Here is a 23,441-nt window from a genome sequence, read left to right on the forward strand (position 1 = left end):
AAGCGACACTGCCGCTGTGTGTCTTGGCTACAGCACCATGGACAGCAAATCACACTCAACAGTGGTAGAGTTATACTGCGCTGTGCACTCAGTTCCTGCAGAGAACAGCAGACTTTTTATTTTTGTAATACACAGTGTTAGGGGTACAGAGGAGTCTAAATCTAAATGTGTCAAAACTTAAATGTGCTTCAACTAGAGTCATTCTGTACACATGGAAAGCACCAGCTCAGTTGTAGGAATATACCGTGCTCTTTAAATAATATAGTTCTCGGGAACAGATATAACTACCTATTTTAATTGGGTCTTGTACAAAGTCATCCACACCCAGCGTAGCCTGGGGCAATTCAGCTGAACAGCTAATTATAGCCAGCTATCATACAATGTCCTGCTAGCACCAATGTGTGTGTGTGTGGGGGGGGTTTCAGTGACTACCGCAAGTACTAAGTGATACGGTAGGCACAATAGATGGCTGCATATAGTTTAGTGTGTTGTCAACATACACTTTATCCCTTATGATAACAGATGCTCCACTTGCATTGCTCAGTTTACAGACTGAGATTTGAAATAGGTTCTAAAATTTTATGCGATTGGAGAAAAAAAAAATCCTGCAGTGTATTAAAACACATCTGTACCCATGGTTAAACTAGTCATAGTGAAGGGAATTTTTGGTTTAATTTTTTTGAAGCATTTACTGTTTCAGTAATTCTGATGCTATGACAGAACTGGAATTATTTTTTAATATGCTAGAGGACACACTGGGTTATTTATTAACAATTCATAAAAGTGTAACAGTGCAATTAGGAATTTGCAAACAATTACCTTTGATTGGCCTAATGCAAATGAGCAATTTGTAGTTGCTATGGGTTATATTACATCTACAATCTCTTAGTGATCACCACCAGTAATTATCTCCACAAAATATATTGTTCAATGGCTAAAAGTGTGAGAGAGATTGCCGTTAAAACTTTGTTTAACCTTTTGAGTGCCGAAATCTCTGTGAGAGATGTTCAAAATATCCGTTAAACATGCCAGCATGGCTCACATTTGTTATATATATTCCAATAAAAAATGTTGTGTGAAAAAATAATATATTTCCTATATAAGGTAAACATTACAGGTCATTATGATGAACAAAGATGTTTTTAAAAAAATTTACACCTATTTTGACAAATTCACTTGGCGCGCAAAGGGAGTTTTTGCCCAGCGTGTATGCCGAGCAATGATACAAAAATTGCTGTCCGACAAATCAATTTGAGCAAACATTTTTCTTCATCATAATGACCTGTAATATTTACCTTATAAATAAAATATATATATATATTTTTTTTTATACAACATTTTTTATTTCAATTTATATAACAATTGTGAGCGACGCTGGCATTTTTAACCGATATTTTGCACATCTTTCACAAAGCTGCTGCAACTCAAATGGTTAAGATATTACAGTGAAATCTAACTAAAGTATCTATGTACCATCCAATCTGCTCCAAAATGTCATTTTCAAAGCACAGTCGGTAACATGGAAGTTAGGATCTAAATGGCTGGTACTTTATCTCCGTTCACTTTATCTCTCTTCAACGCTCAGTACATAACTTACTAAATCAGGCATGTCCAACGTTGGCCCTCCAGATGTTGTGAAACTACACATCCCAGCATGCTTTGCCACAGTTTTGCTATTAGAGAATGCTAAAACTATTGCAAAGCATGCTGGGAGGTGTAGTTTCAAAACATCTGGAGGGCCAACGTTGGACATGCCTGTACTAAATAGTATATTGTACAAAAGTAATTTTTTTAAAATACAACTAGAAATAAATAATAATGAGTACATTTACTAAAGCTTCTAATAATGAAAAGAGGATGTTGCCTATAGCAACCAGATTCTATAATTTCTCTATTGCATCCTTAGAATATGATTGATAGACTCTGATTGGTGGCTATGGGCAACATCACCTCACATCACTTCATCTTTAGAAGCTTTAGTACAGGCATGTCCAAACTATGGCCCTCCAGCTGTTGTAAAACTACAAGTCCCACCATGCCTTGCCAAAGTTTTGCTATTAGGGAATGCTAAAATTATGGCAAGGCATGCTGGGATGTGTAGTTTCACAACAGCTGGAGGGCAAAAGCTTGGATATGCCTACCCCGAAGACTAATTAAATGACTATAAAATAGTTTTACTATTGCAAATGGATAACATAACATATATTGGTTTTGAGATGCTATTTTTTCCCAATACAAGTTTCATTTTAATAGATTTTCTTAAGTGGTTATACAAGGACAGGGTAGAAAAAAGCCCATTAATTTTCTATAAAAAAACAAAAATCATTAGTTAAATGTTAACAAGAGTACATAAAGGACCAGCGCCAGTCTTAAGGTCCATACACACTGGGAGACTATGCCCAGCGTGTATGGACAGCGATGACCGCTGTCACCGCTGGGGGGAAAGCCGCTCAGTGCATACACACTAAGCGGTTTTCCCCCTGCCCGGCACTGTCAGTGGGGGGCGGACGACTTTGCATAGTGCCGCTCATCTGCTAGTAATACCAGCAGATGAGCGGTTTTCCTGGTGATGATGCGGGAGCGCTCACTGCTCACCGCTGGGCCGTACACACTGGGCAACTTTGAGCTGAAAGCCGCTCAAACTTGGTGTTTTGAGTGGCTTTCAGCTCAAAATCGCCCAGTGTGTATGGGCCTGTAGTCTAAGCATGGCAGCTTTGAGTCCTGTCCAGCATGAGAAGCTGGACTGCAACTGCATTAGCGGCAACAACAGGAGAACAGCCTTGCTACTGTACAAAGAACAAGTCCAAAACGGATATATCAGGGCTGCTATAAGTAGATCTTTCATATATGTAAATATTATTGTGTTTATATGTGTGCCATAATACAAATTACATTACAAAAAACATTAACTTAGTGCAAGAGTATTTTCCAGTAAACTCTAGATAGACACATGGGGGGAGGGGATATCCAATTAGCTGTGATAATTTTTCGGACAAAAAAAAAGGCTTTTATTGTGATTTTAGCCCGATAGTCATTATTGGGCTCTCCTATTATACCCATTTTTTTGACCGAAAAAAATTACCAGTTTTTGTCCGATAACATGCGTTTGGGAGTCCATGCATTATTGCGGCTCTGAAGGCTGAGTATCAGGTTTATGCTTTGCTTTTTTGAGGAACGCAAAGCATAATCCCTGATAAGTGACGGCTATCTGGGCTAAGAAAGCCCCCAGGGAATCCATTAGCCACAGTAATTTATCACAGCTAACTGGATGAGTTCCCATTGGACTCTTGGTGTGGGAAGATAGCTTGTAAAATCTCTGACGCAGTGGCACCAAAATATCTTCAAATAAGAAAATCTGAGCACCAGCATCTAACTCAAAAGATTTAGCAATACATTTTAATCGTACCCCAACCCATTCCCAACCCACCAGCTACTATCAGTGCACAAGATCTCGCTTCCTATGTTAAGGACAAAATTGCTAACATCCCAAATTAAACAATAAAGGGATTTTTGTAAGAACTTACCGTTCGAATCCCTTTCTCTGATATGGTCCTGGTGACACAGCTCAACATTGGAATGTAGGAGGGTCAGGAGGAGCCAGGCACCTATCCTAAAGCTTTAGAGGGTAGGCTCCTCCCCTTCTGCATCCCAGACTCTTCAGTTCAATCTTTCAAAGCCACTGGAATACATTAACTCAGTACAAACGCCTGCACACATTATATGCACATTTTTCAAAAATAACTTTTAACCATATAACATGAAACATCATGAACCTGGCATACTTACTGAGCGTAAGGGAGGGATCGCTGTGTCACCAGGACCATATCAGAGAAAGGGATTCGAACGGTAAGTTCTTAAAAAAATCCCTTTTTCTCTTTCAATGGTCCTGGTGACACAGCTCAACATTGGGACGTTCCAGAGCCGGTCCTTTGGGTGGGTACGCTCAGGTCTGCAGCTCTCATCACTGCTCGCCCGAAAGATTGCGTCCTCCGACGCGAACTCATGGAACCTATAGAATTTGGCAAAAGTATGAACAGATGACCAAGTGGCAGCCCTGCAAACCTGCTCAGCTGTGGCCCCATGTCGAACCGCCCAAGAGGTGGCAACCGACCTGGTGGTATGCGCATTAATCCTGGCCGGCACAGGCCTACCAACTTTAGTATATGCAAACGCTATAACAGAGCGCAACCACCTAGCAATGGTCTGCTTAGAAGCAGGCCAACCAATTTTGTGTATGTCATACAAAACTAACAAGGTGTCAGTCTTTCTGACTCTCTTAACTCTGTCCACATAAACGCGCAAGGCGCGCACAACATCCAAATTCCTCAATTTGTCCCTTTTCCTTGAACCCTCTGGGGGTTGAAACACAGGCAGAACTATCTCCTGATTTAGATGAAAAGCAGAGACTACTTTCGGCAAAAATTGGGGTACTGTCCAAAGGACAGCCCTATTATCATGAAATATAAGGAAGGGAGACTTGCATGACAATGCTCCCAACTCCGATACTCTTTTTGCTGACGCCACTGCCAACAAAAATACCAGTTTCCATGTAAGGAATTTAAGGTCAGCCGACCTTAATGGTTCAAAAGGTGCCTTCTGAAGACACTCCAAAACCAGAGATAAATCCCATGGTGCTACTGGTTGTTTGTAGGGAGGTTTCAATCGGGACACCCCCTGCAGGAAGGTCTGTACCTCCGGTAATAATGTAATTCTTCTTTGGAAGTAAATTGACAAGGCCGAGATCTTTACTTTGAGTGACTGAAGGCTTAACCAGGAGGAAAAGCCATCCTGCAAAAACTCCAACAATTTTGCCAATTTAAAGAGTGATGTGTGTGACTTCTGTCTTTCACACCATCGAATATAGGTCTTTCAGACCCTATAATAATTTGCAGAAGATACTGACTTTCTGGCTTTAATCATTGTGTTAACCACCGCCTCTGAGAAACCTTTATTCCTCAAAATGGCGGTTTCAACAACCAGGCCGTCAAAATTAATCGAGCTGAATCCAGAAGGTTGAACGGTCCTTGTTTTAGAAGGTCTGACCTCAGAGGTAGACGCCACGAGTCCACAGACAATCTCTAAAGCCTCGAGTACCAGGACCTCCTTGGCCAATCTGGGGCCACTAAAATTACTAGAATTGTCTGGGCCTGTATCTTCTTCAACACTCTTGCCAGCATTGGAACTGGTGGAAAAACATAAAGAAGATTCCCCTTCCAGAGGATAGTCATGGCATCCACTGCTTCTGCCAGTGGGTCCCTCATCCTGGCATAAAACCTGGGTACCTGATGGTTGAACCTGGATGCCATCAGGTCCACATCTGGGGTTCCCCACCTCACTGTAATCTGGTGAAATACTTGTGGGTTCAGACTCCATTCCCCTTCCATCAGCTCCTCCCTGCTCAGGAAGTCGGCCTCTATATTCTCCACACCTGGTATGAATATTGCTGATAATGCTGGAACATTCTGTTCCGCCCACAAGAAGATTCGGGACACCTCCCACATAGCCAGCTTGCTGCGTGTCCCTCCCTGGTGATTCAGATATGCCACAGCTGTGGCGTTGTCGGTCTGAATCCTTAAAGGGAGCCTCTGTAACCTTTCTCCCGCCAGAGAAATCACCTTCCACACAGCTCTCAGTTCCAAGATGTTGATCGGCAAGGCAGACTCCTCTGGGGTCCACAAGCCTTGCAGACGCAGGTCCAAGACTACTGCCCCCCAGCCCCTGAGACTGGCATCGGTAGTGACTACCAGCCAGCTCCAGGACTGCAGGGACCGACCCCACTGAAGGGAATCCACCTCTGTCCACCATTTCAGGGAGGATCGAGTTTCTGAAGACAACACTATCTGTTCTGACTTCATGGTTTGTGTGTTTCCTGACCAAGTCGTCAAAATGTTCCACTGGAACACTCGCGAGTGGAACCTGGCGAACTGCAACGTCTCGAAAGACGCCACCATCTTCCCCAGCAGCTTGAGGCACCTCCATACTGATGTGCTCCGAGAGCCGAGAATCTCCTGGACCAAGGCAGCCAGATCCCTGGCCTTTGCCTCTGGTAAAAATACCCGATGTAGGTGGGTATCCAGAACAACTCCCAGGAATTGGAGTCTCTGTGACGGCACCAACTGAGACTTTTGTAAGTTTAAGAGCCAGCCGTGAGCCTGCAAAAAATTGATGGCTTCTGCCAAAATACTCTGCAACATGTCTGCTGACTCCGCTTTGAACAGCAGGTCGTCCAAATATGGGATCACCGTGATTCCCCTCAGTCGAAGCACAGCCGCCATTACAGACATTATCTTGGTGAATACCCTTGGCGCTGTGGCCAGTCCGAAGGGCAACGCCTGGAATTGCAAGTGCAGGTCTCCTATCGCAAACCTCAACAGAGCCTGATGTTCTGGGTGTATAGGGACATGAAGGTACGCGTCCTGGACATCCATGGACGCCAAAAATTCTCCCTGGTCCAGGCTTAGCAGCACTGACCGTAGAGACTCCATTTTGAAATGGTCTACCCACAAATGGACATTTAGTGACTTTAAATTCAGAATCGGCCCGAAAGACCCGTCTGGTTTGGGCACCAGAAACAGAGTGGAATAAAAGCCTCTTTTCCACTCCGCTCTGGGGACCGGGATCACCACACCCTTCTCTAAAAGAGAGTGAGCCGCTCCCAAGAGAGCCGCACGGAGCCGAGCCTCCTTTGGTAGTGGTGTGGGAATGAATCTTCTCGGAGGAAGACCTTTGAAGGGAATTCTGTAACCCTGGGATATAATATCTAATACCCAGGAATACTGGTCTAACAATGCCCATGCGTCCCTGAACTGTGACAGACGCCCCTCCACCTTGACCACCGCCGGGCAAATCCCCTGGCAGTCATGCGGAGGGTTTGTCCTCTCCTTTGGTGTTTGGTTTCTTATGAAAGGAACCAAATTTTGACTTTGGGGCCTTACCCCTGGAGGCCTGAAACTTTCCCCTAAAAGACTGTCCTCGAAAGGACGCACCTCCTCTAGGGGAGGGCCGAAAGGACGGCCTGAAAGCAGAAAATCTTGATGTCTGCTTGGCTGCAGGGGCAGGCAGGAAAGTACTTTTGCCACCTGTGGCCTGTTTAATAATCTCTTCCCGTTCAGAGCCAAATAACAGCTTTCCTTTAAAAGCTAATGCTTCTAAGGCCTTCTTAGACTCGTTATCTGCCTCCCAAGCCTTAAGCCAGAGCACTCTCCTGGCATTGACAGACACTGTGGAAACTCTAGCAGCCATTTTGAGAGCTTCCTCCTCAGCCTCTAGCACATACTTTGCTGCTGCTTTCAGCTTCTCCGCAAGCAATAACACACAAGGGGCAGCATGTAAAATAGTGCACAAATCATTGGCCCATACAATCATGGCCTTAGAGACCCAGGCTGAAGCAATCAGAGGACGTAGGGTGTATCCCACCCCTTCAAATATTGCTTTTAGGTTACCCTCCAGCTTTTTGTCTACAGGGTCCTTAAAAGCTGCTCCCCCTTGCACTGGTAAAACAGTAGCTTTTGACAACCGTGCCACAGAAGCATCAACCACTGGAACTTTCTCCCAGAGATCCGCATGAGACTCAGGCATGGGGTACAGACTTAAGAATCTCTTAGGCATCTGCAGCCTTTTATCGGGCGTTTTCCAAGCCCCTTCCAATAAATCCTGTAAACCTTCATCTGAAGGGAAGGTAACAGCTTCCTTACGTTGTCGTTTAAATACACCTTTTGCAGGAGTTTTATCTTCCACCGACAAATTTAAAGCCTGTTTAACAGCAGTAATCAAATCCTCCACCCCTGCGGCTGAGGAATCCTCAGAATCATCACCCTGCTCCCAGGGATTGTCTGCATATGCTCCCTCTTCCTCATCAACCATTAAAGGCACTGAGTAAGACCTTTTAGGGGTCCCCACAGCATCAACATCAATCTTGTCTAGCAATTCACTAAACCTGTTAATCCCCTTAGCAGTATCCTGCATCACCTGTAGGAAAGCAGGGTCTGCCTGGGTAAGAGGCAAGGAGCCAGAGGACTGCTGAGATGATGACATAGGTCTCTGAGAATCTACCAAGACATCACTCTGTCTGTCCAGCAATTGCACTAAAGCATTAACCGACCTGCCCAGGGCACTGGCCCACGCGGGTTCCAATTGCTCTGCCCTCTGGGGTTCACTCCCCATGGGTTTCACAGCAGCGCAAGCAATACATAAGCCCCCCTTGGCCATCTGCTCAGGGATAAATTTCAGTGTACAAACACTGCAAGCGCTCAATGTATCTGGGGCTCCCTCCCCCCAAACCACAGACTGATGCACAGACATGATGTTCACAAATAACACAGTCACAGCGCAAAATGTACAGGCGTTTACACAAAGCCAATGTACTCAGTCACTTAGCTGTCTGTAGTCTTCAGAATAGGGAAAGTGATGCCCAGGAAATCCAATCACTCTGTCAGGATCTGTCAGCCAGCTCAGCTCGGCTGCAAGCGTTCCGAATGGCGTCAAAACAGAGTGAGGGAAGAGACCAAGTCCCTGCTGCTGCGGGGTCCGTGACTTTTGGCGCCAACCACCCCCAGACAGCCGCTCCCATTGCAGGATCTCCTAGTTCCAGTATCTCCCCCTCAGCTGGGGACCACTTGGAACATGCCTGTAACACACTGCTGTCCTCTCATATAGGAGCTCAGTGTGTAAGATCCGCAGAAAATGGCCGCCGCCATCACGGAGCGCCTGTCCCCCATGATCCCCACCTAGCGTGAAGCCGGTTTCAGAGCGCTCCGGAGCCCAGGCAGCTTCTTAAAAGAAGCTGTAAGCGCTGCACAGGGAGGCCAGACAGCGTCTCCCCTGTGCACAGCGAGCTGACAGGACGCGCTTCTGTCAGCTCCTGCTGCGCTGTCAGTGTGAGGATTCACTAATGAGAATCCTCACACTGTGCCTACCTAGCTAGAGTGAAAAGTTAATAAAATAATAAAAAACCCTAACTACTCTAATCCTTCGGCTGCTCCCGCAGCCCTTTAGAATAGCACCCACTCCAGTGGGCACCTAACACGAACTGAAGAGTCTGGGATGCAGAAGGGGAGGAGCCTACCCTCTAAAGCTTTAGGATAGGTGCCTGGCTCCTACGGACCCTCCTACATCCCAATGTTGAGCTGTGTCACCAGGACCATTGAAAGAGAAATACTATTCCTCTGCCAGCGACTTGCTCAATTCCATTCCTGAGCCTTCTGGAAACCATATCTTCATTTGATTCCACAAATGAAGATGAAGTATTTACACTCTTCCCATCCTCCTACTCTACAACCTCACCTCTGGTTTTATATCTTCACAAATAAGCGGAGCTCTTACTCCTGTTCTCATTCCAACCTCAACTATAATCCCTCTCTAGTAGAGACTAGTACTTTCCATCAGCCATCAATAATGCAGTGATCATGTTGATCTTGAGTAAACTTAGGCAGAAAGGTTTCATCTAAGAAGTTTCTGTTAATCTAGATCTATGAATTGAGGGGAATATAATGTGAAATAATAAGCATTGAATAAGGACAATGGATTGTGAATCAGTAACAGGATTAAGAACTGCAGCAATTGCAGATTTGTACAATTGTCTCTGGGCTTGCCCAATTATTTGTATTTTTTGGCTTCAGGTTGTCAACTATGCCACATCCAACTTGGTTAACTATATCCCTATAACACCATATTGGTCCTTATTTGGCATACTTCCCCCCAATACTCATATAACACACCCTGTGTTATAGTAGAAGTCTCGTTGGCCGTTGGTGCGGCAGCCTGTAAAGCTATCTTCCAGACTTGGTTGCAGTCTCTCCCACCCTCACTCTTGCTTTTCAAAACGAAATGACATTATTTATTTAGAATGCAATAGGTTGAGGGTATATTAGATAAAGAAATTAAAATAGAGAATATTTTTGTTATGTGGGAAACATTTATAGCCACCCTATCAACTCCTCCAAGACTACAAATACATGACAACTTGAAAAATTCATCCTGATATATGACGCATATGGCTGCAAATGATCCTCCAATTCAATTGAAAACTACAGATGCAATAGAATCGCCGCTGTGCACCATCCAACAGAAGGGTGTGCGCGTGCACGAGAGGCATGCGCGCCCGTTCTAACGGAACCCTCCGCCATCTCCCTGAAGCGGAGACGGGCAGGGAAGCCGCTCCCCGCCGCCGTGCTGATGGGAACGCGCGAGCATGTGAGAAGCTTGCACGTCCCTATTAGATGGAGCTCCTGTCTGCCAGCTGACAGACGCTCCATCTGTAAGAGAAACTGGGACTGTCTGCTAAATGTTCAATAGATATCATTTATGGGTGGAGGTTGTGGTAGTGGTGGTTGTAGGAAGGGGGGGGGAGTTAGACAAGGGGGGGGGAGTTAGACAGCAATTATTCAAAAACTATTTTGAATTATCAAGGCAAATATTTACTTTCTGTAAATGTTTCTTTATTGTTATTTGTCATTCCAATATCTTACTGCTTTGCTGTCCTCAAAGATTATAAAGGTCATTACTCACTTCTTTCTTTTCTGGACGTCACTGCTGCATTTTATACTGTTTGCCACACTCTTCTAATAAAACATAATCCCTAGGTCTTCAGAACACGGTCCTATCCTGGTTCTCATCCTACCTACCTAATGGATGTTTTATTATTCGTTCCTCCAAATCCACCTCCTCCTGGCTACCTTTATAACATGAAGTGCCACATGTCCGCTGCTTTCTCAATTAATACCACATCTCTTGGTAAACTTAGCGCTTTCAAATTTCAGTATCATCTCTATGTGGATAATACCCAAATCTACCATACGTCACAGATTTTTCAACCTCCGTATTGGTCATTGTCATTAAACAAATTTCTTCCGTTTCAACTTGTCATCTTGCCACCTTAAACGTAATCTTTCCAAACAGACAACACAAATTTTCCCCTGACTAATACTAGTTACCGACGTGATATTTGTATATGTACCCATCAAGTTCGATGTCTAGGTGTTATCCTGGACTCTGAATGGTTATTTTCTCCCCACATATTTGTACATAAATTGAAAAAACATCCATAAAATTCCTGTGTCTTACACAAGACACTGCAAGAACTAATTAATGTAATCATTATCTCCTGCATAATAGTCTCCTTATTGGTCTTCCCCAAAACAGATTCTCACCACTACAATCTCTTTTGAATGCAGCTAGGAGGCTGATCTTCCAGGGTAAACGTTCAGCAGCTGCTGCTCCTCCACTCTGTCATTCCCTCCATTGGGTATCTGTATATATTAATTTTACTGACACTCAAGGTTATTAAGCAAACTACATCTCAAAATATTTCACAACCGACCTTTCCACTTTGCATAAGTTCTTAGTCATAATAATAAAAATGTAAGTGATTTTCTGCAGCAGGACTCAAAGTCGCTTTGCAGAGAAAAAAAAAATTAAAACATTTTGCAAAGGATTTTGCATTACAGCAAGTAGAAAAAAAAACATAGGAAAAAGAAAAAGCTAGAGAGCACAATAGGCATAATGCAGGGCTGGTGCAGTAATTTTCAGTAATAAAATCCACAATTTATATACTCCACACATTAAAGGTACCATGTGAGGCAGCCATTTTGAGTGCACTAGGTATGAGTACCCTGGGTGGAATAGGTCATGCCAGGAGTAGATTACACAAAATGTAGAGGTTGCAGCTTATAGTAGGGTCGTAACACAAGGGTCAGGCTGATGTATCTTTCATTCTATCCTCGAGTGTTCCAGGTGAGTCATGGTGGGTGCACTACAAAGGTTACACTGTGCGAGATAAACCATTTAAGGACCCAAGTCAAACATGGGAAAACTGACGTGGGTGCAATATTATATACCCCATATCAGGCATTTCCAAATTCAAGGCACGCCAACAGCACAGGCCCTCTTACATCTATGTCTGTTATATGTAAGACTCAGTCTTTTTTACTGTTTGTTACCAATTGTAAGGCGCAACTGAACATGTAGCACTATATTAGTAACTGCTAACAATAAAATAATAATTATAGTGTCACACCAAAGCATGTATTTCTCTAAAGTCACATGGGGAAAACCAACTGTGGTACTATAATCAGCAGACTGATCACAATGAGATGGCTAACCAAGAGCTGGGCACTCAGGGATCACAACTTATAGCCCTTTCACACAAAAAATGTAGGGACTTACCCGGGAATACGGTCCCCAGATCATGCTGGGACATTATCGGGTTGGCCCCTTTCACAACAGCCTAGTCCCTGCATTTTCTGGTGTGAGGGGGGGGGAAGAGATAGTCCGGCGGGCATGCGGGGCATTGGGCAGCAATGGGCGGGGGGGGCGGCACCCGGCACCTCCATGTACCAAGAGCAACAGCGCACGGGGTAGATCTGTGTCCCCAGAGCGACGGACAGCAGACCTCCATGTACCAAGAGCAACAGCGCACAGGGTAGATCTGTGTCCCCAGAGCGACGGACAGCAGCAGGATCGCGTCCAGGACCAGGAAGCCAGGTAAGCACCTTTCACACCGGGAATTTAGGCTGGTGTGAAAGGGGTATTAGGTAACTTCACTTGTAATGCCTGCGCACTAGGATTAGGCAAGATAAGTATTCACAATCCCTGTTCTTTATTTTATTTATGACAGGTTCACATTAATACAATGCATATATGGGGGCGAGTTGTTCTAAGCCACCCCTTGCAGTGCCATGATATTAGGTCTCACACAAAGCCTATGGGGACATCTATGGAAGTAAAGGGATAATATTATATACATGCTGTTGAGCTTCACTAAAATCTAGAAGGAAATAATGAATACTACCTTTACACTGTAACAAGCACTGTACAATTTGAGTGTCTAATGGAAAGATGTGGGGTGAATTATAACTTCCTGTAAGAGAAATAACAGTACAATTATATGGCACTCCATGGGAGGTTGAGCAAATACATTATAATTCATCTTAATAGAAATGTTCTCGCCAGCCTTTATGAGCATGTGCTTTATTGTATCACTGTACAGCGGAGGCCCTCTTCAACTTATACTATAATATTATTTAACACTTTGTATATGTAGTACAGATTTCAAATTTACTAAAGCCGATAAGTAGTTTTTGTAACAATATTTTACCCCAAATTACAAAATGTCCATAAAAATAAATATTAATCATATTTCAGCTGTTGTATTACTACAAAATAAGGACTTCAGATTTCAGGCATCAAATACCATACACAAGTAATAGTTTGTCCTCTTAATCTCCCCCAACCTTCATTATTCACTGTAATAGAATCTCGGTGATAAACACAACACTATTGCCGTTTGGTATATGTCATTTTTGGGGAGACAGGGGGTGTACACATGGTGTGATTGCCTTGCTATTCAATCTGAATCAACTCGCACGGCAAGGCAACGCATTCGATTTGGACTATAAAGTACAGACCTGTACTATATAGTTTTGCCTGCACAGTCTATTTTTCTATTTCATTTCCGGGTCACGCATTGCGATCAAATGGAAACTGTTCGATTTCCGTTTGTTTTCAATTCAATTTCACTTATATAAGCAAATTTAAATAGCAAAAATAGACCACATCAAACCGTGTGTATGAGGCACAACAGCTACAACAGATACTGAGCTAGGATGTTCCAAATCAATGAACGTATGAACCACTGTTGCAAGCTCTGTAAATGTGGAACATGAGCTTTTTTTTTTTACTTTTCAAAACTTTGCAACCACATCGACTGGGTATGGAAAAGTGTGCCAAGCACAGTGGTACATTGGTAGCAGAGCAAGGGGCATTGCCCAAAGCATGGCGAAAAAGCAGAACACTAATATGGGGGTTCATGTCATGAAATATACGAATCAACAGCAAAAAGCATGAAAAACTCATGTCGACCTTTTCATGTGTCAACCATTTGCATGTCGACCTTTTGCTTGTCTGGACCTTGTGCATGTCGCCCATTTGGTGGGCATCTGTTGACCTATTGGCCTTTTATACCATAATCAAAGCTACCTACCAAGACCAAATTGGGTAAAAGGGAAGCACAGGGTATACGTGCCCAAAATACATGACCTCTTAATGTTGATCTGTAAACATAAAAAAGGCAAAAGATCAGAAATCCTTTGGTGCATCACACAGATATTCATAATAGTCTAATCTCAGACCATGCCCCTATTTCACTATCCCTCACTTGCTCCATACAAGCGGGCAATATATGCCAATGACCCTTCCCAAGCTATCCCTACCAATCTACTGAATTCAAAGTGTTCTTAACTTTGCAGTGGGCAATATACTTAAAGGACAACTTGGATTGTTGGGACAGACCAACATTTTTTAGGGAGCATTCAAAACAGTTCTCAGGAGCTACAATATTGTTTTTTTTTATAGATGAAAAAAAAAATCCACCAAGCAGTCCTACTGTATCTTGCCTTTCCATCTGACAATACCTTAGATCACCACATGCAAGCTAAACCGTTCTTAAATAGTTTTCTCAGGGAAAGAAAGACTTGGTATTTTCCAAGTTCAAATCATATGGGGCGATAAGACGGGGCCTGCCTGTTGGCCGCCATGTCCAAATCAGGAAAACCACAACGGCTCATCACGGCGATGAAACATCCACAATCAGGATCTCTTATCACTTCCTCTTCTGAAATGTTAACGTTCTTTGACTTTTACTGTACTAACTTATCCTATTGTAAAGTGCAACGGAATTCACTGGGCTATATAAAGTAACTGTAAATAAATAAATTATACTCTGATCTTCCTTTTGATCATAACAATTTTATGCGTAAAGCAAACCTTTCTCCTTATCTCGGTCACATTCATAAATCTTAGGGGGAGACATCAGACCTGATGAAGCCGATGAGGCAATTTCCCAACTTTAGTTGTAGAAGACCCCGGGTGCCAATGGTTTGACCAACAAATATTACAAAATTATGAAACCACATACTGTCCTCGCCCGTGCAGAATTATTTAATGACATTTTACGGAATAAGTCCCCTTTTTTCTTACTTCAATTCGGCTCACACCATTCTACAAGCTAAACCCCAACTTAACCCACTTTGTTGCTTGAATCCTATCGTCCCATTACCTTACTCAACACAGACCTGATACTGCTAGCTAAAATTAAGGGTGACTCTATTCCATCAGCCCCCAGGTCCTTACTAAAAGAGTTCCCTAAGTAATAAAAGTTTTCATTGCAAGTCACAACTTGAAGATCATAGACTGCAGGCCTGGTCCACCAACCCCGAGGCACCCCTGCAAGGGTCCCAAGGCACCCCAGGGTGGCACAGCACACAGTTTGGGAACCACTGACATAATATACAGCAGCTTTGCTTTTCCATTCACAACTTGATGAGGACATAGAAAAATCCAGTCTTCCTTTTCTTGAAGCTGCAAATGTAAGATTTCCATTTAAGTGTTGATTTTATAAACCCCTCTGTCTAGTACTTTGGCATCTGTAAGTTATATGCACTGCATACTACTGGCAATGTAAGTGTCGTGTGTGACCTTTTTATGTATAATGTGAAAATTTGGCTTCACATTGTCAAATCGAGATATGTAAGGATGTCCAATTAGGAAAAAAGCAAATACAAAGTAGAGAGATATAGCTGAATCTTGAAGGGTTATGACCTGGTCTCATCTTTCTATGTCAAAACTGATGCATCTGCTAGACGTCTGGTTATCACCTTGTATCAGCAAACCGTCAGCTCGAAATAAATTCATCTCAAATACGATACATAAACAATTGTGTTGCATACCAAAGCGGATCCAGAGAAAACTTTCCAGCCTGTGCTTACATGAGAGAAAAGAACAAATGAATGAATCAATGCTGGATGTCAGGGAAGAAAAGAAAAAATGACCTTCAAAAACATAGGCATTTTATTTATCTGAAAAAGTGAGGTCTGATATGAGCCAAACGATCACGAGATATTCCGATTTTACAATAACCTATTTTCATAGTCCTGAAAAAGTGCTTTGTCTTTGGCAGATCAAATGCACATAAGTTCATATACAGCTTGTGTAACCATAACTCAACGTGTGATATACCCATCCATACATTTATCTGTTTGAAATGAAACTGAACACTGAGCTGGGCATCAGCTGCAGTTGCTGGGAAACCTGAAATATGCTGCAAAGTGGGACTGGTCAAGACCCTGCTTGTCAGTTGTGTGTCATAGAAATTAAGTTAGGACTTGTGGTAGCTCTACAGATAACACCCACTAGATGTTAGCAGTATAAAGGTGAAGTGATAAAGTGGAAGGTGATAATGCAGCAGCCAATGGAGGTTCTAACTGACATTTTTTAAACCCAACCTGTAACTTGACAGATAGGAGCTGATTGGCTGGTGCGTTATCACACCTTTTTACCTCAACTGGCTTAAAACATCTGCCCCAGTATTATTTACCCTACCGTAGCTAATGTACTCAAAAAGAAAGGATGGCTTTCTTTTTCATAAGAAGCATTTCACCACAATCCCCCCTAAACACTTAAATGTGTGTTCTTCTACATCCTTGCTGCAGTCACGTTAAACAGATTTTCTATTCTAGTCTGGTCATGCTGTGGCTCAACTCGGTAGCATCTTTTTCTTCAAATTTTTTCTGCATACAGTATGAAATGCTATGACACAGTGTTGTCCTCAGAGTCACTGTAATGTAGCATTTTGTATGTAGAAACTGAAGCTGCTTGTGTGTCCTGTTCACATAGCGACGAAAATAAAATGCATGTTTTCTGCGAAAAAAGGTGCTTGACATTAGCAGAGGTGCCCAGAAAATGTTGGCTCACTCCCGCTAGGCATCTCGTGGTGCATGGGATATTGGGGCAAGAAGCATCCAAAATGCTGAATCCTGGCCTTCTCAGGTCACACAAGAAGTGTCTACCATACAGAGCCACTAACACTCTTCCTCAAAGGTTTTCCGAAACGGCAAATATACCTTTTCCATACAGGTCACCAGAAAAACAAAATAAACTGCAGTGCACTTCTCAAGTCTAATCAAACTTATTATAAGCTGAAAAATGATCTTCATAAAACCAAATGCACCTTGCAGCCAATTGCAATTGGGAAGACACACAATAATAAAACTAGGCATGGATAGATAACAACTGAACTGAGAAATACTATTATTAACAGTTATTTATATAGCGCACACATATTCTGCAGCGCTTTACAGAGAATATTTCAACATTCACACCAGTCCCTGCCCCATGGGAGATGACAATCTATATTCCCTACCACACGTACATGCACACAGTCATTCTAGGGTTAATTTTGACGGGAGCCAAATAACTTACCAGTATATTTTTGGTTTGTCGGAGGAGTACCCTGAGGAAACTGGAGAATTTACAAACTCTGCATAGTTAGGGCCATATTGGGAATAGAAACCATGACCTCAGCACTGTGAGGTATTTAAATAATGTAACACCCCTTTACAAAGGTGGTTGAACTGCGCACCCTAAACAATATGAGAAAATGTAGGTGCACATAAAAAGATTAAGATCACAATCAGTGTACCTCAACACTTAAGTAAAAGTATCAAAGAAAAAGGATAAAGAAGCCACCTGGTACGTTTATTTGTGTGAAAGACAATTTTTTTGCAGTTTATAGAATAATAAAGTTCATAAAGGAATGTCACAATATAGTATATCTCTGAATGAAATATCAAAGCTTTATTCCCCAACCAGTAATGTAGAAATAATATTAACAGCAATCAACAAACATTTCTCTTTTCTGATAGTCACCTAACACTGTTGCTTAGCTAAGGGGGTACCAAATAGATCAGGGGCGACATATCTAAACTAAATTTAGGAACAATATTTTATATGCACTAAATACCCATTCACACAATGGGCGGTATTCAATGAGCCTGATTCGCCATGTTTTTATGGCGAATTTGTGCTGTTTGGCGAATTTTTGACTAAAACGGTGAATCACCCTATTCAATGACCACATGGCGAATACATTTGAAGGTTTTTTTCGCCATGATTCACCGAGTAGCAATCGCTATCTTTTTATGGAGAAGTGGAATGTGAACTTTTAAAATAAAGTGTTTTGTTTTTTGGTGTAAAAAAAATCAGGAATTTTATTCTGAGGAGGGGCATGCTAATTTTTTTTATTTATTTATTTATTTTTTTTACACAGCAGCCAGCAGGGGGCGCCGGAGCCGAGCCGCTCATTAGATATTCATATATTCACTGCACTCGATCGTTACGATCGGGTGTAGTGAATATAGCGGTCCCCTGCTGGCACCTCCGGGGGGCAGCCTGTGCTGCCTGGCACCCGGAGAGCCCACCTCCCCCCCACAAACGTTCTGGGGCAGGCAGAGAGACTTCCATCTCTCTGCCTGCCACCGTCCTCAGGCTCCCTGCGGCGTTCGCCGCAGGAGCTCATATTCGCCGGTGAGGGGCAGCGAGCCCCTGACTCGTTGAATACCGGAGCCGGCGAGGCTCCGGAACGTGGCGAATGTGCAGCGAATCCTAAAAAGGATTCGCTGCACCTCGCAGGTATTCTCATTGAATACCGCCCAATATTGACTCTGATAAACCCTAAACATTAACATTAATGCTTATATTGGTGTCCCCCCAAATAGCTCAATCAGTAAGGTGTTTGTCTCCATTAAGGGCATGGGATCTAATACACGGTGTGATACTTGCAAAAATGATGTTAGAAGGGGGAGTCAGCCACATTAGCTATATCAACTGCTTTCAATTCACGGATTCAAACTTGATGGGGAGGAGAGGTGCCCCCTTGGGAGCAGGAGCCCGGCAGCAGATGACTCCATTGCCTCCCAGAGTTCTGCCTCTCCTCATGTATGCATGTTGAGATCCTGCTACTTCTGGGACAATAGTGCACAGTCATTTTCTGAATGAAATATGAATTTAGTAGGACTATCAATTGGTTATTATTGCTTTCATCAGCAACTCCTTGTCCACAGCTCACCTCCAGTGATATGAACCAGCTTAACAATGTATACAGACTTAGCCCACCTTCATTTACATTGAACCCAACATGCGAATACTTTGATCTCAAGCATTTTAAATATATCGTCTTTACAACTTCAAATATGAGGTCTGATTCAGATGTTGGTGGTGCAATCGCTGCTGCAATAGATCATTTATGCTAATGCAGCAGATTGTATTAATGATCTCTGCTGCATATGATGATGCATCACCTGCAACACCACCTGCCAGCTGCGTGACTCATGGAGTCATACAATCTGGCTGGAGCAGATCCAAAAGAGTTAGAAAATCTCCTCTTGACAGAGATGCTGGCCTCGCCACTCCCCAAAAACAGAGCTGGCACATCCGCTCTGCCCCAAAACCGCAGCAGACGGTCAATTACTGACTGTCTGAAGCTGATCTGTTTCCGACATCACAGCCTTATTCTGCACATGTGCAATATGGGACCAGTGCATGCACAAAGCTCTTAACATTGGTACTTGGCAACATGAGCTACAGTACTGTAGGAACCAGAATCAGACCAATGATGCTTTACCCTTGTAATGCTAACTCAAAATGCATTGCTAGTATGTGGGCACGCCAGGTTCAGCCTATAATTACATGCAGAGCCCTTACCCCTCCACTTTATATCATGAACATCTCACCCTATTGCCAGCACCTGAGTCCATAATGCAAAGGCCGCACATATGTACACTGTTCCTGATTTAGAGATGTTTACTAATGCATACACAACAGCAATCCAGTACACAGCTGTGGCCACATGGAATGCATTAAGACACCCACCGGCGGCCTCTTAGATCCATGCAACTGCGCACAAATACACAGCAGGGGTCACACATTTTTCAATAATCCACCGTATGATCAGACAGAATGGTGGCGGGAACAGAGATGCTTGCACTATGTGTTCTGCATATGGGATTGCAATTGTAGGCTGAAACATGCACTGCATTTGGGAATGGGTTATAGAGTCGAAAGCACAAGGTCAACTTGCATTGGGTCAACCACTAAAGATCAATATAATCCGAGGTAAATACATGGGAAGGCCGACATGGGGTTAGGTAGACATGTCATTAGGTCGACATAGGCATTAGGTCCACATGGGACCAAATGTTGTCCCAAATGTTGACAAAGTTGACGTGGACACCGAATCGGAGCGCCGCGTCCCCACGCAGGACTCGCGATCGGGCACTATACTATTCTCCCACCACACCTTTGCCCACATTTGATGGGCATTATTTGATTATTTAGCAGACCAACCAGAAATTCCTAAACCGAACCATACTTGTTTCAGCAGTTGTTTAAAAAAAAAACGGTATTCCTAGCACGGCGTCCACGATATTCAGTCGTATGGCATTGTATTCAATTTAAAATTGTATACCATTGTATATGGCCTACAATTCAATGCGATGCAATGCGATTTTAAATTGTATAAGCACCCTAATGGGTTTTTTCAATGTGAAATGGTCCCACTATACGATTTCTAATTGTATAAGCACCTTAATAGGTGCTTACAATGTTAAATGCAACCCCACTCCACCGCCAACGCCAACCCAAAGCGTGGCGAGCGCAGCAAGCCCCGCGAGGGGTTGCGCATTACTTCATATGTATTCCGCATCCGCTCGCCACGTTTCGGGCTCGGTAGCTCGCTGCGCTCGCCACACTATATAAAATCAACTCCAAGCCGACGTGGATAGTGGGGGTATGAAAAGGTCGGAGGACGCGTACCACCTCCCCTCGCGGGCACGCTGCGCTCGCCATGCTTCGGGTTGGCATTGATAGTACGGGTGGCGTGGGGGGGGCGTTTAACATTGTAAGCCTCTATTACGGTGCTTATACAATTATTTATCTTATAGGGGGCACATTTAACATTGAAAACACCCATTAGGGTACTTATACAATTTAAAATCTTATACCATTGTATATGTATACAATTCGATGGTATACAATTTAAAATTGTATAACATTGGCTAACATCGCATCGCATCACATACCATCGCATGCCTTATGGTATGCGATGAGCGCCGTGCTAGGAAACAAGTACCAAAAAAACTTATACCGGTATTACAACAATGGATCCAGGACTCTCCACCCACTATTCACAAGGCCACATCTAGACTTCTTTTTCTATTTACCCTAGATTGGTTGGAAACTGCTTTACATACCTGTAAGTAATCTTTAACATTGACATTGTTTCAATGCTGGGGGAAATATATCCAGCCTCTCCCTCCTCAAACTAAACTAGTGGTTCAGATGTGTCTCCAATCCACTTCATGGTATCTAAACCAACTTTTAGTTAATTACATCCTATTGCAATCTGATCTTTCCATTATCCCCTATATCACTATGCACTTATTCTCCCTACTTCGACTATTGCTATTTGGGTAGATTAACACATAGATAGATTGACAGCTCTGGATTACGGGCAGGCACTTCTTTTGTTTGGGTTTTCATTCATTTGTGTTGTTCAGCTCTGTTATATTATTCTATTTTGTTCTTATATTCCTTAATACCATAGTATCAGCTTATATTTAGTATACGTTGGAGATTCAGTAGCTCATTGTGGCATACTTTTCTTTATCTTCTGAATAATATGTAATATGACTTTGCCTATTGAAGCCACTCCCATCCGTTTGGGTCTATGCTTATGTTTATTGTGTTTATGATTTGAAGGAAATATTTGAAAACTGTTTGTACCTCTTCTATGTTGCTCCCAATACTACAATATATATATTCTTTCTGTGATATTTGAGGGTCGATAAATATATAGTGGGGGGGTGGGTTTGGGTGTGACAGCCATTCTGCAGCATCGCTAACGAGAACCTCCCTCATACTAGGCGATATAGTAAAAGATATTGCTCAAAAAGGCCCTTCTGTGCAATATCTTACTATATCGCCTAGTGTGTATGGGGCTTAAGGATGGCAGGTTGGCACAATTTATCTCTGGGAGGTACCGTGATTCATGAAAGTTTGAGCGCAACTGTGTTAGGTGGAGAAATAGATAATAGAGAATGTCAGCTACTTACATGAGTAAAGAGAAGTTGGTCTTTAATGTCATCCAGATCTTCATTAGGGGTCCAGGATTTAGCGAAGCTCAAGAAATCCCATTTTTCCTTGTCATCTTCTTCAGCCTGGATTTTTTCCTTCTTGCCATTGAGCGTGCTACCTGTTACATTGGCCTGATGTCAGACGAATAGATGAGAAATAGAGTTTTATCAACCTTTGGCAACAATTATTAAATATATTGTTTCTTCTAACTTCCTTTTATTTTAAATATTTTTTACAAGCATTTAAATCCTCAATCACCCAGTAACTTACCTTTGTTACCCAAATCAGTGCTGGTTCTAAAGGGGGGGGGGGGGGGGAGAGGGATTGTACTACACAGGAACAGGCCACCCCGGCAAATAAATCAAATGCATTAACCCAAATTCAGTTTCTTAAATGTTAGTTTTTAGGGCCCCTAGTCTTAAGAGTCCCAGGCATCCCACCGCCTTACTCCAGCACGGACTGTGTTTTATTACATAAAATATATACCTGATCATAAAAAATATATGGCTCAAAATGACAAGAGGGAATGGGAATAATTAATAATGCAATGTATAGGTTGCAAAAGGATATGTATAAACCACTAAATTATAGTAACCAGAATATAGAAAAGTCCCTGCCTTCCTTCTTCACTTGGTGAAGGGACACAAACAAAAACTACCAGTGACATTATAAAAAATATACAGTATAGAAAATTTGAGGTCGACTGAAGAATTGACTATTGCCTTAATGTTCTCCCTAAAAAAATGGAGCTAAATTTCATACACCAAAGTACTTCGCTAAAAGCTACGCTATTGCATATGTTGGTGCCATAAGGGCAGTTCATTTATCCACAGATCATACTCAGTAACTCTGGATGGGAAACGGGCTTTCATAGAAAAAAAACTTAATTTTGTCAAACCAGATTTCTCTGATATTGAAGGAAGGCTAAAACAGAAAAGATCAAAACCCTATAAAAATCAGAGCACAGACTAGTACAGAAATGTATGATATATAAGAATTTAATGTATTGGAAATGAGCTTAGAGAATAGAAAGATTTTCCATTTGTACAGCTCACAAACTCACTTACAGCTACATCAATGTTAGATAACACAATGTGGGAGATTTCTAGCTTCCGAAGTAAAAAAAAAAAATGAAGAAAAAAAGAATCACCTGACACCTAGAGTGTTTTGATTTTTTTAACATGTGCAAGAATGTGACTCTGGTATATTAGGCTTCGCTTCTGCGAGTCCCCCACCCCATTGTCTTCTTTTAGTTGAATGACAGAGCCACCAAATTAATTGAAGCAGTCAGAGGAGCCCGAGTGGGTGTGAAGCTTGGAGAAGATGACATCTTGGTGTGTGTGACTCAGTCTTCATTAAAACTGAGGGATTTTCATGTTATTTCTTGTTTTATTTTTAATATTAGTCAACCTAAGGGGAGTGTGGAAGATGAAGACCAAGATTTTTTTTTTTTAGATTTTGACCTTGCAAAAGAGAAA

The 23,441-nt window shown here is 42.6% G+C and overlaps 1 protein-coding gene across 1 annotated transcript in view; it reads right to left on the minus strand.

The window, feature by feature from the left end:
* ZRANB3 (zinc finger RANBP2-type containing 3) overlaps positions 1-23,441 on the minus strand; it is a 264,866-nt gene that overhangs the window by 68,597 nt on the left and 172,828 nt on the right. Inside the window, exon 12 of the mRNA XM_083153824.1 lies at positions 21,942-22,094. Coding sequence (XP_083009950.1) covers positions 21,942-22,094 — 153 coding nt within the window. The remainder of the gene's footprint in view (positions 1-21,941; positions 22,095-23,441) is intronic.

The sequence above is a fragment of the Crinia signifera genome, chromosome 7, assembly GCF_055691185.1.
Source record: "Crinia signifera chromosome 7, ASM5569118v1, whole genome shotgun sequence".
Taxonomy (NCBI): domain Eukaryota; kingdom Metazoa; phylum Chordata; class Amphibia; order Anura; family Myobatrachidae; genus Crinia; species Crinia signifera.